Below are 22,500 nucleotides of genomic sequence, written 5' to 3'. Positions count from 1 at the left end.
TCTATCGAACCGGTAGTAAAACCGGCAGAAGGCTCCACTCACCCGCCACAATGTCATCCTGGGTGATCTGCACATGTGCAGAAGCTTCTGCGCATGCGCATGGTCCCGTTGCAAACCGGTAGTAAAGGTAAGTAGAACCCACCTCTGGTCCAGTTGCCTTTTGATTCAGTTCTGCATACTTGGGGAAGTGACTTGCTTGTCACTTCCAAAATTGATTAAAATAGATCAACCAGTGGGTATTTCCTCATCCAGCTTCTGCAAATCGGCTTTGTTATGCCTTGATTTCCATGGGGATATTATATCGGAATCTTAGCTCAGTTTAAATTATTTGCATTGGGCTGAATTGTATCCTTAGGCTATCAACAATAGAAAGCTTATTTCAAGAGTGTGTGTGTGTGTGTGTGTGTGTGTGTGTGTGTGTGTGTGTGTGTGATTTGTTCTTCTTGATGGTTATCTATACAGCCCTCAAAACAAAATAAAATCTGAACCATCAGCTTTGGTTAGGAGAAAGAAAATGATTGCTTTTCACCAGGGTTAGAATAGAATAGAATAGAATAGAATAGAATAGAATAGAATAGAATAGAATAGAACAGAACAGAATAGAATAGAATAGAATAGAATAGAATAGAATAGAATAGAATAGAATAGAATAGAATAGAATAGAATTTTTTATTGGCCAAATGTGATTGGACACACAAGGAATTTGTCTTGGTGCATATGCTCTCAGCGTACATAAAAGAAAAGATACATTCATCAAGAATCATAAGGTACAACACTTAATGATAGTCAGAGTAGAGTAGAGTAAAGTAGAATAGAATAGAATAGAATAGAATAGAATAGAATAGAATAGGATAGAATAGAATAGAATAGAATAGAATAGAATATTGGAATGAAGAAGAATAGAATAGAATAGAATAGAATAGAATAGAATAGAATAGAATAGAATAGAATAGAATAGAATAATAGAATTTTTTATTGGCCAAATGGGATTGGACACACAAGGAATTTGTCTTAGTGCATACGCTCTCAGTGTACATAAAAGAAAAGATATCTTCATCAAGGTACAACACTTACAACACTTAATGATAGTCATAGAGTACAAATTTAACAATGATACAACACTTAATGATTGTCATAGGGTAAAAAGGTAAAGGTTCCCCTTGCATATACATGCTAGTTGTTCTCAACTCTAGGGGGTGGTGCTCATCTCCATTTCAAAGCTGAAGAGCCAGCGCTGTCTGAAGACGTCTCTGTGGTCATGTGGCCGGCATGACTCAATGCCAAAGGTGCACGGAACGCTGTCCCCTTCCCACCAAAGGTGGTCCCTATTTTTCTATTTGCATTTTTATGTGCTTTCGAACTGCTAGGTTGGCAGAAGCTGGGACAAGTCACGGGAGCTCACCCTGTTACGCGGCACCAGGGATTCGAACCACTGAACTGCCGACCTTTCGATCAACAAGCTCAGCATCTTACCCGCTGAGCCACCGCGTCCCCTTTAGTCATACGGTAGAAATAAGCAATCAGGAAACAATATAAATCGTAAGAATACAAGCAACAAATTTCACAACTGAAGTGGAATCTCGTTTTTCCTCAAGGACGCGATATGAGCCCAAAGAAAACATCACCGAACACGATGATGCTACGCTGTCTTACCTCCTGCCAAATATTGTTCTTTTTCAACCTGATCTGTCCATTGGATTGGAAAGTGACAACATCACGACTGTCAATCTGGCTGTTGTGGTAAGCAAGCTCTATCATCAGATTCATCGGAGTAATAATAAATCAATACAAATTTGAACTTGGGTGTTCTCCATATTCTGCAATGATCTTCTCTCTTGTTTAATTTAATTTTATTTTATTTTGGGTGTTGGGGATGAATGAATTGGACAATCCAAAAATACAGCGTTACCCTCCCCCCTGTTGGTAATTTGTTAATAGTAAAGGGGACTAGGATAGGAAGCTCAGCAAAATTTGGAAATCCGTATCTGACTAATTCTTATGGTATTATTTCTTTATCTTAACTTTTCACCAAAATGAGATACCAGTCAATCTGATATTAGCCTTTCGTTGTTGTTGTTGTTGTTGTTTTTAACATTTTATTAAATAAACAATTTAAAAATATTAGACATGGTGCGACTTGTCTGGTACATACTTTTCTAGCACTTTTTCTTTCGTGTAGATTACAATATAACGTCTACATATTTTTTTTATTTCATTTTGTCACAACAGTATACACAAACAATGTCATAAGTAAAAAAACATATCATGAAGAATATATATATATATTTGCTCCCAGAAGCACGAAGCTGAAGCCTGAAGATGTTTTCTGAGGTTTTCACGGGTGTTTGTATATAGGTCTTTGGTTGTTCGGGTTTTCTCCCGTGTAAAATTGGAAGTATCTTGGCGACGTTTCGACGAAGTCTCATTCGTCATCTTCAGGCTTCAGCTTCGTGCTTCTGGGAGCAATGTGTGATCGCAGCTGTTTCTTCCTTTTAACTGCTAGCCAAACAACAGCTATGCAGCTCACCAGCTCAAATCCCCCTGCAACACAGACTAAACTGAGCACAAGCAAGCCCCCACCAACACAGGACACACCCCCAGCCAATCAGAGCACAAAAAAAAACCCATCCAATCAGAGCACAGCCAAGCTCCCACCCAATCAGTTCAAACCCCACTAGCAGTTAAAAGGAAGAAACAGCTGCGATCACATTGCTCCCAGAAGCACTGAAGCCTGAAGATGACGAATGAGACTTTGTCGAAACGTCGCCAAGACACTCATCTCCAGAACAAAATGCTTAGCTGATGAACAACACCTAAAACCCGAACAACCAAAGACCTATATATATATATATATATATATATATATATATATATATATATATATATATATATATATATATATATATATATATATATATATATATGTAAAGAATATGCATCAGCTATATTCATTTGATATAATAAAGGGAACAATAGGACAGGAACGGTAGGCACTTTTGTGCTCTGATGCACGCCCCTTATAGCCCTCTTAGGAATGGGGTGAGGTCAATAGTAGACAGTTTTTGGTTGAAGATTTTGGGATTTTGAGTAGAGACTATGGAGTCAGGTAATGAGTTCCAAGCATTAACAACTCTGTTACAGAAGTCATATTTTCTGCAATCAAGTTTGAAGCGGTTGACATTAAGCTTGAATCTATTTTTTGCTCTTGTAATATTGCGATTGAAGCTGAAGTAGTCTTTTACAGGAAGGATATTGCAATAGATGATTTTGTGTGTTAAACACAGGTCATTCCACATATACTTTTTGTACATTCAATCACACTACAGTTACATACATATTCCCTTCATATCTATTCAAATCCTGTTTACTCCCATCTAATATTTCTTGTATTATTTTTTCTCTCCCCTTTTCTTCACTTTGGTTCTAATGCTCTATCCCTACATTCCTCCTTTTCTCTAGCTATTTATAAAATGTATCCCAATTACATAGAACTCCGATTCATCTTTATCTTTGAGCTCCATTGTTAACCTGTCCATTTCTGCACAGGTCGATATTTTATTGATTATTTCTGCCTCCTGTGAGTTCTCTCTGCATTTACAATTTTGTGTGAATATCAACCTCGCTGCCATTAATATCTGTACCATAAGATATATTTCTTCTTTATTGTATTTAGCCTTTGATTGTTATTGGTGGTCTCTTCCCGCCTTCTGAATTTTGACCAGAAATGATTATTTTATTCCCAGAAGTTTTTAAAATTAATTTTATCTTCCATGTCCTATGCAAGCATCGGTCAGAAATGGTGGTGAAGATAAAACAGAAATACTGGTTACTTAACAAAATACAGATTACTTAACTGTGATGCTTGTCTTTTGTATTGACTTAATCTAATTCCTTCGATGTATTCAGCATTGAAACTAGAAAATGTTCTGTGATTTGATCACGTATAAGATTTAACGCAAGCCTGTTATGAAACGTTTACATCTCAGTTTCAAAAGTTTATTAACATATTTGCATTTTCCTTAGGCTGCACCTGTTTTGTATCCACATCTAGCTTCAATCCTGAATATGTTCATACAACGATCCAAATCAAAATTTCTCCAAACGAGAACCGTGAAAGAAATACTTTGGGGCTATGAAGATCCTTTCCTAAAATTAGTTCCAGTAGCAACCGTTAATAAAGTGGTTGGTGTATTCTATCCTGTAAGTATAAACTCAAAAGGAAAATCTATGCCTCTAAGAAAAGCACCTGGGCTGATATAACAAACACCTCCTTAAAATTCAGAAAGTTCAGGACATTGAAATTAGGACAATATTTTCTATCTCAGCACGACATATCAAAAGTCAACAGGTTTTTATTGTAGATACAGAAGCATTGCTGGGATCGATCGATTCCATCGGATGTTAGAAATAAAGGTCATAGCAATAAATGAGAGTTTGATAGATATATAAAGTAATTTTCTTATCTTGTTTCCTTTCATCGGGTAATAGCACCTACCTGACTAGAGCTGATCTAGAAAGCTAAGCAGGGTCAGTCCTGGATCGCAGGTGGATGGGGGAAACAAACCAGAAAAATCTACGTTATAGGCAAAACATATTCTAATGTGCCCATATAAGACACCAGCTTGACTCCAAGGTGACTTGAGTCACTTTACAGCAGACAAGTTATTTTTAGTTTGCAAAAAGTGTCTTTTAGATGGATGAGTGGTGTAGTGGTCTAGAGGTAGCGCTCTCGCCTCACAATCAGGAAGCTGTGAGTTCGAACCTAGGTAGCGGCAGATATTTCTCTCTCTCTGGGCACATTGAGAATACCATATTTTTTGGAGTATAAGACGCACCTTTCCCCCCCCCCAAAAAAGAGGGTGAAAATCTGGGTGCGTCTTATACTCCGAATGTAGCCTCGCCCAGCCTCTCAAATGGAGGTTTCAGAGGCTGAAAAAAAGCCTCTGAAATGGAGCTTCAGAAAAAAAGCCTCCAAAGTTTCAGAGGCTTTTTTTCTGAAGCTGTTTTGGAGGCTTTCAGAGGCAGAAAGAAATGGCTTTTTCTGAAACAGTGTTTCGGAAGTTTCAGAAGCAGAAAAAAAAAGCTTAAAAAAGCAAGGCACAGAGCTCACAATCAAGGAACCTGTTGCTAAAATTCACCTCTGGGAACACCTGATTGAGGGTATTCCGGGAAGCCAATCCACCTGCCAATCAGCTTTTTTCTTATTTTCCTCCCGAAAAACTAAGGCGCGTCTTATACTCCAGTGCGTCTTATACTCCGAAAAATATGGTATATCTGCAGAACATAACTCTGCATTGGTGACAGGAAGGGCATCTGACCAGTAAACACTCAGTTCCATTCAGGTGCCCTGATTCCATCCTCTAAGGCAGGGGTCTGCAAACTTGGCTCTTTTAAGACTTGTGGACTTCAACTCCCAGAGTTCCACAGTCAGCAAAGCTGAGGAACTCTGGGAGTTGAAGTCCACAAGTCTTAAAAGAGCCAAGTTTGTAGACCCTTGCTCTAAGGGATTACAGGGTCATTAAAAGATCCAAAAAAAGGTGTCTTTTAGATTTTGGACAGCTGATTTTTAAACACTAAAAAGTTAATCTTTATAAACAAGGTGAAAAAAATAATAATTTCCTGTTCTCTCTCTTTCAAGTACAACAAAACATTTGATGGCCCTTACCGAATTTACAGCGGGAAAGATGATATAAACAAGGCGGGAATTATACAGAGTTATCAAAACAACAGGTATACCACAATCAGGAAGATACAGCTATATTTATATTCATTTTTTTAGTTTAGCGAGATGTTCTGTTTTGTGAAATTTTCCTTAGTTCTTGGTTCCTTCTCTCCTTGATTAGTTTCCACCCATTTCCACCCATTGCTTCTTGTCCTACTCTCAGGTGCTTTGGAGAACAGCTTGACTCCCTCTTCTTTGTGGCAGCCCCTGAGATATTGGAAGACTGCTATCATGTCTCCCCTAGTCCTTCTTTTCATTAAACTGGACATACTCAATTCCAGCAACTGTTCTTCATACGTTTTAGCCTCCAATCCACTTAAGAGAGTCATGTGACTTTAGTCAATCAGATTTATGTTTGCTATACAATTCCTATCTTGGTATTGTCTTTTTCAGGAGGCTGTTTATTCCTTTACACATTCCTTATACGTCCCTCCTATCCTAATATAAATGTTTATTTTTTTTTTCAACTCCTTCTTGTACGGAATCTATATATATAAAAACGAAAACCACTCACACTGTAATCATGAACTCTCCAGAACCGTAAAGCCTACAAGCTTGAAATTTGCCACGTATGTTCCTCTTGGCTTCTAGGTGCTTGCTAAGAAAGGATTTTTCGAAATGATCATCAGATCATTAGTATTTCCTATATTATTATAACACGCTCTGATGCGAATTAGTTAGATGTTCTACTCCCCCTCCCAACTTGAAAATAACTCTGGAGAGAATGGGATAGTATAGGAAGAGGCTTTTGTGGGGAAAGCCTCAGGGAGAGAAGGGGCTAGAAAGCCTGAGAGAGAGAAGGGGATAGGATAGGGGAAGCTTCTGTGGGGCAAGCCTCAGGGAGAGAAAGGGCTAGAAAGCCTGAGGGAGAGAAGGGGATAGGATATGGGAGGCTTTTGTGGGGCAAGCCTCAGGGAGAGAAAGGGCTAGAAAGCCTGAGGGAGAGAAGGGGATAGGATAGGGGAGGCTTTTGTGGGGCAAGCCTCAGGGAGAGAAAGGGCTAGAAAGCCTGAGGGAGAGAAGGGGATAGGATAGGGGAGGCTTTTGTGGGGCAAGCCTCAGGGAGAGAAAGGGCTAGAAAGCCTGAGGGAGAGAAGGGGATAGGATAGGGGAGGCTTGTACAGTATTATATTCACACGCTCTCATGCTAAGGAGCTAGACATTCAACTCCCCCTCCCCACCTGAAAAGAACTCTGTTCCAACTGACAGTTGCCGTATATAAAAATGCTCTGATGCTACCCTGCCATTAAATTGGGCATGGGCATGGCCAGCACATGACTCATCTGGCCTGCAGGCTGGGACATTCTACTCCTTCTCCCCCTCTGTTCCAACTGCCAGTTGCCTTATATTAACACACTCTGGTGCTACGGAGTTAGACATTCTACGTTAAGTTTCAAGCTTTAAGTGTCAATTTATCACGCCCGATCACACAGTTTTATACCAAAGCATCAGCATCCAGCTAGTATGATTATAAAAGACCTTGAGAACAGAATATGTACCCTGCCCTTGAATTCCCATATTTTCTTCACATTCAGAAGACAAATGTTCAGCTAAGAAAACTGCATGGAATCCTCTGAACTGCATATTCTTTTTCTTTTCTTTTTTAAAGGACTGTTGATTACTGGAAAAGTTATTGTGCTTTAGTGAACGGCACCGGTAAGTTTGTCAACGGAACGATATTGAACATTTATTTCTGGGTAGAACACACAACACACATTTTGGCTTGCATTAAAATACCCAAGGCTGGAACCGAAGCATACTTGGTAAGATAAGACCCCAAGGAAAAGAATAGGACGAGGAGTAAGTTAGCTAGATATTATTTATGAGTCTTCGCATAAATAATACCTAGCTGCCTAAATTATTTAGGGATCTAGAAAAAGGGATAAGGGCTGTGTTTTGTGTAGGATGCTGGAGTCCAAGTACGTATGGATGGGATTTGTGAGAAGTCTTCACCATTCAAATGTCTTCATTTCATCTCATCGTGGCTTCTAGCAAAAGCACTAAGTACACCTAACAAAGTTTTCTAAACGGGGAACTGAGAACAATCATACAACCCCAAAATTTAGAGATAGGACTGGGATAACAAACCTATGGCACATGAGCCACAGATGGCATGAAGAGCCATTCCTGTGGGCACGCGAGCCGTTGCCTTAGGTCAGCTCCACCACACCTGCATGTGTGCCTCTTGCTGGCCAGATGATTTTTGGGTCTCTATCATGCATGCGGGAGACATGTGTGCATGCATGGGGGTGGGGTGGGGGTCATGTGTGCATGGGCAGGGGGCGGGGGAAGCAGCGCATCCCCCCAGAGCCCATTTTTGGTCCCAGGAGGCTTCAGGGAGGCCTGCTAGGCCCAAAACAGGGCGGGGGGGGTGCGTGCACATGTGCGGAGGGGTGGGAGGAGCATGGGCAGTCTTGGTCTCATGTGCAGGGGGCAAGGTCCATGGGGGGCATTGCATTATGGGTGTGAGCATGTACATGTGCGCTCTCTCGTGTGCACGTGTGCTTTCGGCACCTGAGGAAAAAAGGGTTAGCCATCACTGAGATAGGACATCTATCTGAGGAACATTAAGCTTGTTCACTGTTAGTGTATTGCTTTGACAATTATTATGCTTCCTACTGCCCCACATTTTTTTTTAAAAAAAAAGACACACTATTTTGGTTTCTTGCTCCATCAATGTTCATTGTTAAGGTTAAAAGAAACTTCACAATCTTGGGCAGCTTCCTTCCTGAGCAGTAGTGGGTTTCAAATCCTGTCGCTACCAGTTCGCTTGTGGGCGGGCGGGTGTTTGTGCACTCAATGCTTCTGCGCATGCACAGAAATGTCTGAGTGAGTGGGCGGAGACTCTCAATGCCACTGCTACCGGTTCTCTCAATCCGGGGTGAACCGGTAACCACCCACCACTGCTCCTAAGCCATGGCTAAATGCTTGATAAACAGGCTTCCAGGTTGAAGCTCTTTATAAGTCCAAATTTGCCTTCAGATCCCAGGTGTGTAAACTCCAGAAAAGTGTTCTAAAGGTGAAAAAAAAATATTCTTCATTCTGAACGTCCCGCCTTGGCCTCTCATAATCCAGTAAAACAGCTGAGTTCGATGAACCGGGAATCAGTCAGATCCAGCCACAGTTGCAAAACCGCGCTTCAAATTCAGAGGCAGGATTTTCATATGAGTTGCGAGGCTCACAATTCACAAGATGTTCTGATTGCAACCCACAGATGCGGCATCGTTCCACCCTTTTCTCAACAAGAGTGAAGTGCTCCATTTCTTTGCCTCAGATATTTGCAGGTAAATAGTCTTGAACAAAGGGGTGGGGGGCACTCCTTTGATTCAGAAATACATGTCGTTTTTGCAGAGGTGGGCTTCACAGCACCGAAAATGTGAGAGCGCGCTCACTTCGCTCCCTCGCACATCTTCCATGCATGCGCGTGGCCTTCTGCACATGCACTTGGCTCTCACATGCACTTGCATGCATTCACACAGCTTAAAAAACACTTAAATAGGACCGCATAGTGCTGGGGCAGGTGGACAGGCCCACTCGCAGGTCACAACTACTGGTTCGCCCGAACCGGTATGAACCGGCTGAATGCCACCCTTGAGTTTTTGCTATAGTAGCGAATATCTGTAGCTCAGGTGTAGGATGAAAGTAAAGGTTCCTTCTCCGAGTTTGTGGGTTGGTTTCCGAAAGATTCGTTACCAAACTAGGTAACATCTTCAGCAGCGTTTATGGGGTATCGGTGTTCTGTTTAGAAGGTCTTAGGTGTGGGTGTGTCCAGTGAGGATCTTGTGATGAATCATCTGTGAGTCATGTGTGAATCTTGTGATAAAAGATTACCTGAGGTCAGGGCAGGGGTGAAATGCTCCCGGTTCGAACCGGATCACCCGATCCGGTAGTGATGGTGGCAGGTGGTTTGGAGAACCGGTAGCAAAAATCCCTGCCCCCCTGTCCATGCCCAGCTGAGCCGCGTGATCATCAGAGTGTTTTTTTTACTTTTAAAAGCATTTTTTCTTCGGCCAAAAAAATGCTTTTAAAAGTAAAAAAAATAGCTTCTGATGATCGCGTAGCTCAGCTGGGATCGTCACGCAGAACCTTTTAAATGGAGAATAATCTAATTGAAGATCCCTTCATTTTGATCAAGGAATGAGATCCAAGATGTGTAGATGATCAACTGATTCTTGAAGGAATGTGATCAATGATACAAGATTGGTGGACGTCCCAAGGAGCTTTTTCAAAAGGCAACTGGACTTTGTTTTTCTTTGGAGATCTTTTGCTTCTCATCCAAGAAGACTTTTCAGTTCTAGAGTTGTGCAGAACTGAAGAAGCTTCTAGGACAAGAAGCAAAACATTTCAAGGAGAAACAAAGTCCAGTTGACTTTGGGACAACCGTTGGGACAACCATGACCTGGAGGGCTGAGAATTTCCATAGACAAGATTGGGTGGTTCTTTTTTTAATCATGGCCTATGATCATGATTCATATTATTTTTACGATACAGGTCATTCTCTGCCACGTTTGATAGCGAGAAGACCGTGAAAGACATTCTACTTTATCACTTTGTTATCCCTCCGTCGATTTTTGCGTCACCCGTTACCAATCCTGACAACGTTTGCTTCTGCACCGAAACGGAGATAAGTCAGAACTGCACATTAAATGGAATTATCGATATCAGCTCCTGCAAAGAAGGTAATGGAGGGAAAAATAAAAGGGATTGGATAGGGATAATTCAAACTGAAATGGTATCGGAAGCTGGAATCTTATATGAGTTCAGCAAGGCATTCAGCAAAGTAGACAATGTGCCCTTAGGAACCTTTTTATCTCTGATAGGCTAGGTTATCTTTCGCTCCATGGTGGTTCAAAAATCAAGATGGTTACCACTCGTATTTGTGTAGCCTGGCTCTCGTTACCCCATGGCCAGCAACACAACTTTTATTCAAATTTGCAGATGACACCAAGCTGGCAGGAATAGCCAACACTCCAGAAGATAGGCTCAAGATACAGAAAGATCTTGACAGACTTGAACATTGGGCACTAGCTAACAAAATGAAATTCAAGGGTGAAAAAAGGAAGGATCTACATTTAGGCAAGAAAAACAAAATGTGCAGGTACAGTATATGTGGTACCTCACTCAATAGTAATAACTGTGAGAGGGATCTTGGAGTCCTAGTGGAGAATCACTTAAATAGGAGCCGTCCGTGTGCAGCAGCTGCCAAAAAAGCCAACACATTTCTAGGTTGCATAAACAGAGGGATAGACTAAAGATCACATGAAGTGTTAAGACTACCTTATCATGCTTTGGCAAGGCCACACTTGGAATGCTGCATCCAGTTTTGGTTGCCACGGTGTAAAAAAGATGCTGAGACTCTAGAAAGAGTGCAGAGAAGAGCAACCAAGATGATTAGGGGACTGGAGGCTAAAACATATGAAGAACAGTTGCAGGAACTGGGTATGTCTAGTTTAATGAAAAGAAGGACCAGGGGAGATAGGATAGCAGTCTTCCAATATCTCAGGGACTGCCCCAAAGAAGAGGGAGTCAAGCTTTCTCCAAAGCACATGAGGCCAGGACAAGAAGCAATGAATGGAAATTAATCAAGGAGGGAAGCAACTTAGAACTAAGGAGAAATTTCTTAACAGTTAGAACAATTAACCAGTGCTTGCCTGCAAGTTAACCAATTAACTTGCCTGCAGAAATTGTGAACGCTCCAACACTGGAAGTTTTTAAGAAGAGATTGGATAACCATTTATCTGAAGTGCTGTAAGATTTCCTTTCTAAGCAGGGGGTTGGACTAGAAGACCTCCAAGGTCCCTTCCAACTCTGTTATTCTATGTAAAGATTCTATGTAAAGATTCTATTCCTTGTGACTTTCACTTCCAGGTATTGTGACATAGCTGTAGTTAGAGGAAAGTCCACTGCAATCCTTTCTTGAAGTTGAGTAATGCAGTTTGAAGATGTCGTGTCCCACTCCTTCTCTGATGGCCGGGTCGGGGAAGTCTGTATCAAGTGTGGCCACAAAGCCTCTGCAGCTTTGCCAAAGTTCTGTCAGAGTTCTCAGGGCAGGCAGGAGTCCAAGATGTGACTTCAGCAATCCAAATTAGACTTTGCCTGACTCAAAGAATGCCAGAAAGCAGATCCTTTATATAGGCCATGGGGTGTGGCTCCATGACTCAGCACTTATCCAGGCCTGCCCCTCCCTTCCTTTTGCTGACGTCGCCTCTCCATTCTCTGGAAGCATGGATCCATCCACCCTCCAGCTGCCGGCAATTCCAGCTCATGACTGGCTTCATGCTCCTCATGTTCACATGCTGTGGGGGAGGGGTTTATTTGCTTGGCAAATAAACACCACAGCATGATGCCAGGACTGGGGGCTGGAGGCATGCCAGGCCATTCGTCTTGCTCCGTCTATCCAGGCATGGTGCCAGGACTGGGGGCTGGAGGCATGCCAGGCCGTTCGTCTACACTATCAGTCCCTGGCTGAGATAACAGGAGATGAGAGGGGCCCGGCTGCGGAGAGGGGAGCGGGCGAGGCACAACAGAAGTTTTGATATGGATGGTGTCCAATCTGCCAAGCTTACTAGCGCTTGTACTTGGTGAATAAGGTCTACAATGGTTTGCTGCTGTCCAAAGATCATTGAATCGAACTTGATGATACAGTTGGTATACTGTCTTCTCCTTTCCCTTTTATTTCTATAGGCAAACCAGTCTACGTCACGTTGCCCCATTTCCTGCATGCGAGTAAAGACCTTTTCCAGTATGTGGAGGGATTGAAGCCAGATGTGGAAGAACACAAAACCTTTCTGGATGTAGAACCAGTAAGTGACTGCAAATTAATTTTATTTATTTATTATTTATTTTATTTGTTTACATTTATATCCCGCCCTTCTCCAAAGACTCAGAGCGGCTTACAGTGTATAAGGCAATAGTCTCATTCTATCTGTATATTTTTACAAAGTCAACTTATTGCCCCCCCAACAATCTGGGTCCTCATTTTACCTACCTTATAAAGGATGGAAGGCTCAGTCAACCTTGGGCAGGGCTTGAACCTGCAGTAATTGCAGGCTGCTGTGTTCTAATAACAGGCTTCTTACAGCCTGAGCTATCACGGCCCCTATTAAACCAATATCCAGGCCTTCTCTGTCATAAAATTTGACCCTTGAAGTTAATTTTGGAGTTTGTTCCCTGAAGAGGGAAGTTTGCTCCTAGTTCATTCACGTTGTGGTCCGCCAGCAGCCTGCGGAGCTGGCAATGGACAGAGATGAGGCTGAGGTGGGGCCAGGGCCATCTGGGAGTAGGTGTGGACTCCAGAGCCTCCAGAGCCTGACAGTAGTGAGGCAGAGGAACAGGAGGAGCCTCTTCCTAATACATGCACGAGCTGCCAGAAGGCAAGAGCAGCTCAAGCAAAGAGGACATTTCAGGAGTAGGGCCAAGAGATGATTGGCCCCTCCCATAAGGCTTAAAACAGACCAGCAACGGCGGCTGGGCTGGGCTTTGCCAGAAAACAACGTTGATAGCTGCATCTTCTGCTTCGTCTACGTCTTGCATTTCTTTTTGTGACTTCTGAACGTTTGCCAAGAAAGGCCTTTGGCAGTTTGCCTAATTGGACCAAGGTTTGCGATAGGAGTGAGGAATTTGTGTTGGAAGGAATTTGTTTTAATTTAGTTGAATTACGCTGGGAATGAAGTAATTCTCAGCTGTTCAAATAAAGTTTGTTTGTGTTTTCACGGACTGAGTGTCCTACTACCTACTTGGGCCTGGGTCACAACAATTCAGTCCAGAGATGGGATGAAGATTTTCAAGGGCCCATCAGCCTGTACTTTGTTTTCCTAAAAGTACGACCTACCCCGAAAGCAAGCCCTAGCCTGATGTTCACACCTGTGCCTAATATAAGCCCTACCCCCAAAATAAACCCCAGTTAACCCCTGCCCACTGTCTGGTTGTATGAGGTGAGGCGAGGCGCATGCATAAAAATTAAGCTAGGGCAGGGGTGGAGAAATGGAGCTGCCCCATGCACCCCGCCCCTGCTTATCTTAGGACGGCTGCAGCCAGGCCTCCCATGCCTTGACATCCATCACACCACTGCTCAACTGGTTCTGCAGTTGGACACCGTGTGGTACATTGGACCAGAGCTGCCACTCGCAGCAGGACACCGCGTGGCTCATCACGCCAGTGCCACCACTCATAGCAGGAAGCCATGTGGCGCATCGCGCTAGTGCTGCCACTTGCAGCAGGATGTGTGGCACATTGTGCTAGTGCCGCTGCGCATGCGCACAACGGCCCAATGCACTATGCAGCCTCCTGCTGTGAAAGGCAACACTGGCGTGATGAGCCACGTGGTATTTGGCCACGAGCAGCCACGAGTGGGCGGCAGAAGAAGTTGGGCAGCAGTGCGACAGATGTCGGGGCGCAGGAATCTTGGCTGCAGCGCTTGTAAGGTAAGACATCCCTTGAAAATAAGAAGTGGTGCTTATTTACTTTATGAGCCATAGTGACGCATACTGCAGAGTTAGAGGGCAGTACTGCAGGCTACTTCTGCTGCCTGCCGGCTGCCTGCAATTTGGCAGTTCAAATCTCACCAGGCATGACACATAATTGCAACACCCCTAAACACACATTGCTTTAAAATTCCCAAGATAAAGTTGAATTCCAATCAGCTCAACATCTTTAAATGTTGCCGTGGTGGCACAGTGGTTAGAATGCAGTACTGCAGGCCACTTCTGCTGCTTGCAATTTGGCAGTTCGAATCTCACCAGGCTCAAGGTTGACTCATCCTTCCATCCTTCCGAGGTGGGTGAAATGAGGACCCAGATTGTTGGGGGCAAGAGGCTGACTCTGTAAAGCAGTATATAAGTCTAAGTGCTATTGCTAATCAATCAATCTATCTATCTATCTATCTATCTATCTACATCCATCCATGGTATCTACCTACCTACCTACCTTCCTACCTACCCATCCACCCTGGTGGCGCAGTGGTTAGAATGCAGTATTGCAGGTTAACACTGCTGACTGCCAGGAGTTTGATCTTAACCAGCTCAAGGTTGACTCAGCTTTCCGTCCTTCCAAGGTGGGTAAAATGAGGACCCAGATTGTTGGGGGCAACAGGCTGACTCTGTAGACCTCTTAGAGAGGGCTGTAAAGCACTGTAAAGCAGTATATAAGTCTAAATGCTATTGCTAATCTATCTATCTATCTACATCCATCCATGGTATCTACCTACCTACCTACCTTCCTACCTAACCATCCACCCTGGTGGCGCAGTGGTTAGAATGCAGTATTGCAGGTTAACTCTGCTGACTGCCAGGAGTTCGATCTTAACCAGCTCAAGGTTGACTCAGCCTTCCGTCCTTCCAAGGTGGGTGAAATGAGGACCCAGATTGTTGGGGGCTAGAGGCCGACTCTGTAAAGCAGTATATAAGTCTAAGTGCTATTGCTATTGCTGTTTTGGGGCCCAAAAGAAAATAAGACCACGTTATATTTTCAGGGAAACACGATACTTCAAGAAGGGCTCGGAGTTGTTATTTTGCTCCGTATTCTAAGCACATTTAAAAAGTGAAGTACACACACCAACCTCAAAAGCAAGCATCAATCTCAAAATTGATGAATATCTGGTTTAAATTAATTGCGATCACATTACTGAATCAAGTAAGGTAGCAATGTAGTTAAATGTCTCTAGAGAGTCTCAGTTATCCGGGCTGGTCCCAAAGGTGTTTTTTGTGAGAGGCAACTGGACGTTCTGGTTTTCCTTTGAAGACGTTTCGCTTCTCATCCAAGAAGCTTCTTCAGCTCTGAGATGAAGAAGCTTCTTGGATGAGAAGCGAAATGTCTTTAAAGAAAAACAGAACAACTAGTTGCCTCTTGAAAAAACACCTTTGGGATAAGGTAGCTATGGCTTCCTGGCTATTGAAGTCAGTTTTGTCCAATGCTGGTAAAACCCTTCCAAACTCAGCAACTGAATGCATTATTTTGAATGCATTACTTTTCTACTTAATGTTGTGAATTAATGTTCTACTTTAAACCTTAAAGGGAGCCTCTGTGGCTCAGACTGCTAATGCAGTCTGTTATTAACAGCAGCTGCGTGCAATTACTGCAGGTTCAAGTCCCACCAGGCCCAAGGTTGACTCAGCCTTCCATCCTTTATAAGGTAGGTAAAATGAGGACCCAGATTGTTGGGGGCAATAAGTTGACTTTGTATATAAATATACAAATAGGATGAAGACTATTGCTAACATAGTGTAAGCCGCCCTGAGTCTTCGGAGAAGGGCGGGATATAAATGCAAATTAAAAAAAAAGTTGTGAATGCTCCAACACTGGAAATTTTAAAGAAAATGTTGGATAACCATCTGACTGAGATGGTGTAGGGTTTCCTGCCTGGGCAGGGGGTTGGACTAGAAGGCCTCCAGGGTCCTTCCAACTCTGTTGTTTTATATTATATTATATTATATTATATTATATTATATTATATTATATTATATTATATTATATTATATTATATTATATTATATTATATTATATTATATTATATTATATTATATTATATTATATTATATTATATTATATTATATTATATTATATTATATTATATTATATTATATTATATTATATTATATTATATTATATTATATTATATTATATTATATTATATTATATTATATTATATTATATTATATTATATTATATTATATTATATTATATTATATTATATTATATTATATTATATTATATTATATTATATTATATTATATTATAGCTTCTTTTTTTTATTTGCATTTCTATCCCGCTCTTCTCCGAAGACTCAGGGCGGCTTACACTATGTCAGCAATAGTCTTCATCCTATTTGTATATTTATGTAAGTGGATCACAAGCTTCCTAACAAACAGGAAGCAGCAGGTGAAGCTAAGCAAGATCACATCAAATACCTGTACAATTAGCACAGGGGCCCCCCAAGGCTGTGTGCTCTCCCCACTTCTCTTCTCTCTGTATACCAATGACTGCATCTCCAATGATCCATTTGTTAAGCTACTGAAGTTCGCAGATGACACAACAGTGATTGGTCTCATTCGAGACAATGATGAATCCGCATATAGACGAGAGGTCGAACGACTAGCCTTGTGGTGCAACCAAAACAATCTGGAACTGAACACACTCAAAACCGTAGAAATGGTGGTAGACTTTAGGAAAACCCTTCCATACTTCCACCTCTCACAATACTTGACAACACAGTATCAACAGTAGAAACCTTCAAATTTCTGGGTTCTATCATATCGCAAGATCTCAAATGGACAGCTAACATCAAAACATCATTAAAAAAGGACAACAAAGAATGTTCTTTCTGCGCCAACTCAGTAAGCTCAAACTGCCCAAGGAGCTGCTGATCCAATTCTACAGAGGAATTATTGAGTCTGTCATTTGCACCTCTATAACTGTCTGGTTCGGTTCTGCAACCCAACAAGAAAAACACAGACTTCAGAGGATAATTAGAACTGCAGAAAAAATAATTGCTACCAACTTGCCTTCCATTGAGGACCTGTATACTGCACGAATCAAGAAGAGGGCCGTGAAAATATTTGCAGATCCTCGCATCCTGGACATAAACTGTTTCAACTCCTACCCTCAAACCACCACTATAGAGCACTGCACACCAGAACAACTAGACACAAGAACAGTTTTTTCCCGAAGGCCATCACTCTGCTAAACAAATAATTCCCTCAACACTGTCAGACTATTTACTGAATCTGCACTACTATTAATCGTTTCATAGTTCCCATCACCAATCTCTTTCCACTTATGACTGTATGACTATAACTTGTTGCTGGCAATCCTTATGATTTATATTGATATATTGACCATCAATTGTGTTGTAAATGTTGTACCTTGATGAACGTATCTTTTCTTTTATGTACACTGAGAGCACATGCACCAAGACAAATTCCTTGTGTGTCCAATCACACTTGGCCAATAAAATCCTATTCTATTCTATTCTATTCTATATACAAAGTCAACTTATTGCCCCCAACAATCTGGGTCCTCATTTTACCTACCTTATAAAAGGATGGAAGGCTGAGTCAACCTTGGGCCTGGTGGGACTAGAACCTGCAGTAATTGCAAGCAGCTGTGTTAATAACAGACTGTCTTAGCAGTCTGAGCTACAGAGGCCCTTCTTCTTGTTGCTGTTGTGCCATATCCATCATTGGATATTGGCGATCCTATTAACGCTGCTAATGTTTGAATATTCCCACCCACAAAGTTCACTGTATTTGTTTTGTTTTAGACCACAGGATTTACTTTGCACTATGCCAAAAGGTTGCAGATTAATTTATTGGTGAGACCGAACTCAAAAATCATGTAAGTCTTGATTGTTATTTCTTTTCTACTGGGAAAATATTGAATTGTTTGTTCTGCATGTATGCTTATTAGGGGAACTGGTTTATGGGCAGTAGCATCTCAGGAGAGGTCAAAAATCTGCAAAAATCTGCAAAATGGCGGGCCCGACTTCCTCACTGAAGCTCCGCCCCCCTTATATGTGCAGACTGTATAGGTCAACTGTGGCCTTCAGATCTCCTGGAAGCCTCTTTTAAAAACAAACTCTAATAGGACAACGGTTGGGTGTAGGCTTTAAAATCAATGCAGGGTGGGGAAACAAATACAATCGACTGAGACATTTTCTCCCCCCCCAAAGTTTTTTTTTATTTTTTTACAAATATATCAATGCATGAACAGTATGGCACATGGGTCTCATACAGTCTAATACAAATAAAACCAGTAGACTTAATCACAATTATTACATTCAATCAACTTATATATTTCTAATAATGATACATCTTTATATTAAGTTGCAGTCTGTCATTATTCAATGATTCCATGCTTCCTCTTGTTATTGCTTTTATTTTATTATATAAAAGTGTATACACTAATATTCCCCCTTGTCTTATTTTTATCCCTTATTCTAACTTTTAATCATGTCACCCTTTGTTAAAAGGCATTTTCTTTCTATCTTACCCAACTTCCAGTCATGTCACCTGTCTAAAAAAAAAAGAGAGAGAGAAAAAGAAAAGCAAATCAGATCAACAACAAAAAAGAGATATCATCTATCCATCGTCTCTTGCCCGCTTCAATATAGAATGATTGCTAAGCATAGCAATTATGCAATAATTACTATGCTTTTTTTGACTTGCCTCCCATATTCATCTCTTGGATCTTATAAGACATTTCCATCCACATGATAGATAAGGCCTTATCTGCTTTGTTGACCTCTTCCGTCCTTCCAAAAATATGTGTGCTTGTCCATCAAAAAGAGAGCTCTCCTGGCTGTGTTTTTGCCTATTTTGAAAACGCCATTAGCCTTTTCCTCAAAGATCTAAATGAACATGGATATTTCCAATCCGGTTACTGTCATGTCCCACCCCCCACTCCGACAAATGAGTCAAGGAAGTCCGTGGCAAACTTGGCAATGAAGCCGCTGCAGCTTGCCAAGTCCCTTCAAAGTTTATCAGGGCAGGCAGGAGTCCAAGTTGTGACTTCAATGATAGAGTCCAGTATCGGCAAACTCGATAAGACTTTGCTTGACTCAAGGTTGGAATGCCACAAGCAGGTCCTTTATATAGGCTGTGGGGTGTGGCTCCATGACTCAGCATTTATCCAGGCCTGCCCCTCCCTTCCTTCTGCTGGCGTCACCTCTCAGATCTCCGGAAGTGAGGATCCTCCTACTTTGAATTGTCTTCTGCTGTTTGGGAAAGGGAGAGGTCAGAAGGAGTAGGCCCGAGCAATTCCAATACCGGGCTGGCTTCCTCTGATGGCTAAGCCAAAGGAACACACACCGTATGAGTGAGGTTTATCGGGCTTGTTTGTTCACTCTTGGAATCCTCTCCGGGCTTGGGGCCAGGGCTGGGGGTTGGAGGCATGACAGGCAGTTCATCTTCATTATCAGACTCGGAATCTGATAACAGGCCTGGTTGGAGATGGAAGGGGCCTGGCTGAGGAGAGGAGGGAGGACGAGTCACAACAGTTACCGATGGAGGAAGAACTGAGAAAAACAGCCATTCTTCCCCCTGGCAGTTTCGATCGGGCTCCAAGAAAAATAGTATAGAGTTCCAACGAATTGGCTGTAGCCATTTTTTTTTGCACTCTCAGAAGACAGCAGGCCTCAACTGATGTTCTAATGTTGCTTTTTTTCTTTGTTTTCCCGCAGAGCACTAAAAAACATCAAGCGTCACTTTATCTTTCCTGTTTTGTGGATGAATGAGGTTAGTGGGCTCCTGTTTCAATTGTTGCCATCCTTCTTTGTAGTTTGACCAATCTTTGACCAATCTGGGATCACCGCTGATTGAACCAATTGAAAACAGGAATCTCTAGAAAAGCCTGCTCTTATATGATCATCTGCTCATCATGGAGGGATTAAGAGCTTGTCTCAATTCTCTGATCTGGAAGAAGATCCAGTCTCCACATCCTTACCTGGTCTAAGCTTCCTCTGAAATGAAACCAGTACAGTATATGTGGTACCTTGCTCAGTAGTAGTAACTGTGAGAGGGATCTTGGAGGTCCTAGTGGACAATCATTTAAATAGGAGCAAGCCAGAGGTGGGTTTCAGCAGGTTCTGACCAGTTCTGGAGAAACAATAGTGGAAATTTTGAGTAGTTCGGAGAACCAGTAAATACCACCTCTGATTGGCCCTGTCCCAATCTATTATCTGCCCCCTGTGTCCCAGCTGATTGGGAGGAAATGGGGATTTTGCAGTAACCTTCCCCTGGAGTGGGAAGAGAATGGAGATTTAACAGTATCCTTCTTGTGCCACGCCCACCAAGCCACACCCACAGAACCAGTAGTAAAAAAAAAATTGAAACCCACACTGGAGCCAGCAGTATGCAGCAGCTGCCAAAAAAGCCAACACAGTTGTAGTCTGCATTATCAGACGGATAGAATCAAGATCACATGAAGTGTTAATACCACTTTATAAGGCCTTGGTAAGGCCACACTTGAAATATTGCATTCAGTTTTGGTCACTACAATGTAAAAAAGATGTAGAGATTCTGGAAAGAGTGCAGAGAAGAGCAACAAAGAGGATTAGGGGACTGGAGGTTAACAACATATGAAGAACGGTTGCAGGAACCGAGTATGTCTAGTGTGATGAAAAGAAGGACTAGGGGAGACATGATAGCAGTGCTCCAATATCTCAGGGGTTGCCACAAAGAAGAGGGAGTCAACCTATTCTTCAAAGCACCTGAGGGTAGAACAAGAAGCAACAGATGAAAAATAATCAAGGAGAGAAGCAACTTAGAACTAAGGAGAAATTTCCTGACAGTGAGAACCATCAGTGGAACAACTTGTCTCCAGAAGTTGTGAATGCTACAACACTGGAAGTTTTTAAGAAGATGTTGGATAACCATTTGTCTGAAGTGGTTTAGGGTTTCCTGCCTAAGCATGGGGTTGGACTAGAAGACCTCCACGGTCCCTTCCAACTCTGCCCTCAGGTGCTTTGGAGAATAGCTTGACTCCCTCTTCTTTGGGGCAGCCCCTGAGATATTGGAAGACTGCTATCATGTCTCCCCTAGTCCTTCTTTTCATTAAACTAGACATGCCCAGTTCCTGCAACCGTTCTTCATGTGTTTTAGCCTCCAGTCCCCTAATCATCTTTGTTGCAGTTGGACACCCCATTTTATGCAAAATTATGCATCTTGCAAGATAGCTTTTATTTGGGGTGGGGGAAAAAAATTATGACTGCTGAGTATCGGTGCAGTAATTCTTCCGCTGGAATGATGTTAAATTATTTTTTTCCTTCCCTTTCCTTAGACGGCTATAATCGATGATGAAAAAGCAGAACTTTTCCGATCAAAAGTGACCGACAAGATCAAGTTGCTGAACATTTTCCAAATCGTGCTCATAAGTCTTGGTTCTGTGATGTGCCTGGGGTTCCTCATCGCCGTTTGCGCATGCCAAGGAAGAGCCCCAAATAAGTGATAGAGAAAGCAGAATTTGGAATTCGGATGAATTCATTCAGCTCCACCAGATTCTGGGTGGCATTTAACATTTTAAAAAAATAGCAACAATCAATAATAATAATAATAATAATAAACAAACAAACCCCAGAACAATGAATGTCCACAAAAACATTCCAACAGATAAAATCCGTGAACTGCCCAAGTTTCCAAGGACAGCCTAAACATTAAACACCTGAAACATCTCCAGAGGATGCCGTTGCAGTTGGCAGGCAGTCCTCAACTTATGACCACAATCGAGCCCAAAATGTACCGTATTTTGCAGAGTATAAGACAGATCTTTCCCCCACCCTAAAAGAGTGTGAAAATGTTGGTCCGTCTTATATACCGAATACAGCCATTTTTGGCCTCTCAAAGCTCTGCCCCGCTCATTCCATTTTTGCGAAAAACAGGCCCATTTTTTGCCCGATTTTTGCAAAATTAGGTGTGTTTTTGCCCTCCCCCAGCCCCCAGGAGCACTCTGCAGGCTTTCCAAACTCTCTGTGTGCCTTGTTTCTTGCAAAAATGGCTGAAAAATGGGCCAAAAAACAGTCATAAGTGTGAAAAATGGTCATAAGTCACTTTTTCAATGCCGTTGTAACTTCAAATGGTCGTTAAACAAACTGCTGTTTAAGTCCAGGACTATCTGTACCCATTACTCAGAAATTTTGTTTTTAACTGAGTGACTTTTTATAGTTAAACCCTCAAGGTTTCACTTCATACATTTGGAGAACGGAGACTGGAAAACCTTGAAGGATTCTTCAGTTGCAGGTCGAATGCAATTCACCTCCGTGCCTCATCATTGGAAGGTATATTCTTCAA

At 42.0% G+C, this 22,500-nt stretch overlaps 1 protein-coding gene across 1 annotated transcript in view; it reads left to right on the top strand.

Moving 5' to 3' along the window:
* Positions 1-22,500, top strand: part of LOC131202478 (platelet glycoprotein 4-like) — a 35,103-nt gene that overhangs the window by 12,353 nt on the left and 250 nt on the right. Inside the window, exons 3-12 of the mRNA XM_058191509.1 lie at positions 1,596-1,740; positions 4,024-4,200; positions 5,639-5,730; positions 7,332-7,378; positions 8,937-9,006; positions 10,214-10,401; positions 12,407-12,525; positions 17,979-18,052; positions 19,896-19,950; positions 21,494-22,500. The exon at positions 21,494-22,500 is cut by the window's right edge and continues 250 nt beyond it. Coding sequence (XP_058047492.1) covers positions 1,596-1,740; positions 4,024-4,200; positions 5,639-5,730; positions 7,332-7,378; positions 8,937-9,006; positions 10,214-10,401; positions 12,407-12,525; positions 17,979-18,052; positions 19,896-19,950; positions 21,494-21,661 — 1,135 coding nt within the window. The 3' untranslated portion in view covers positions 21,662-22,500. The remainder of the gene's footprint in view (positions 1-1,595; positions 1,741-4,023; positions 4,201-5,638; positions 5,731-7,331; positions 7,379-8,936; positions 9,007-10,213; positions 10,402-12,406; positions 12,526-17,978; positions 18,053-19,895; positions 19,951-21,493) is intronic.

Source organism: Ahaetulla prasina, chromosome 7, assembly GCF_028640845.1.
Source record: "Ahaetulla prasina isolate Xishuangbanna chromosome 7, ASM2864084v1, whole genome shotgun sequence".
NCBI classification, from domain to species: Eukaryota; Metazoa; Chordata; class Lepidosauria; order Squamata; family Colubridae; genus Ahaetulla; species Ahaetulla prasina.
This window is presented reverse-complemented; position numbering and strand designations above follow the sequence as displayed.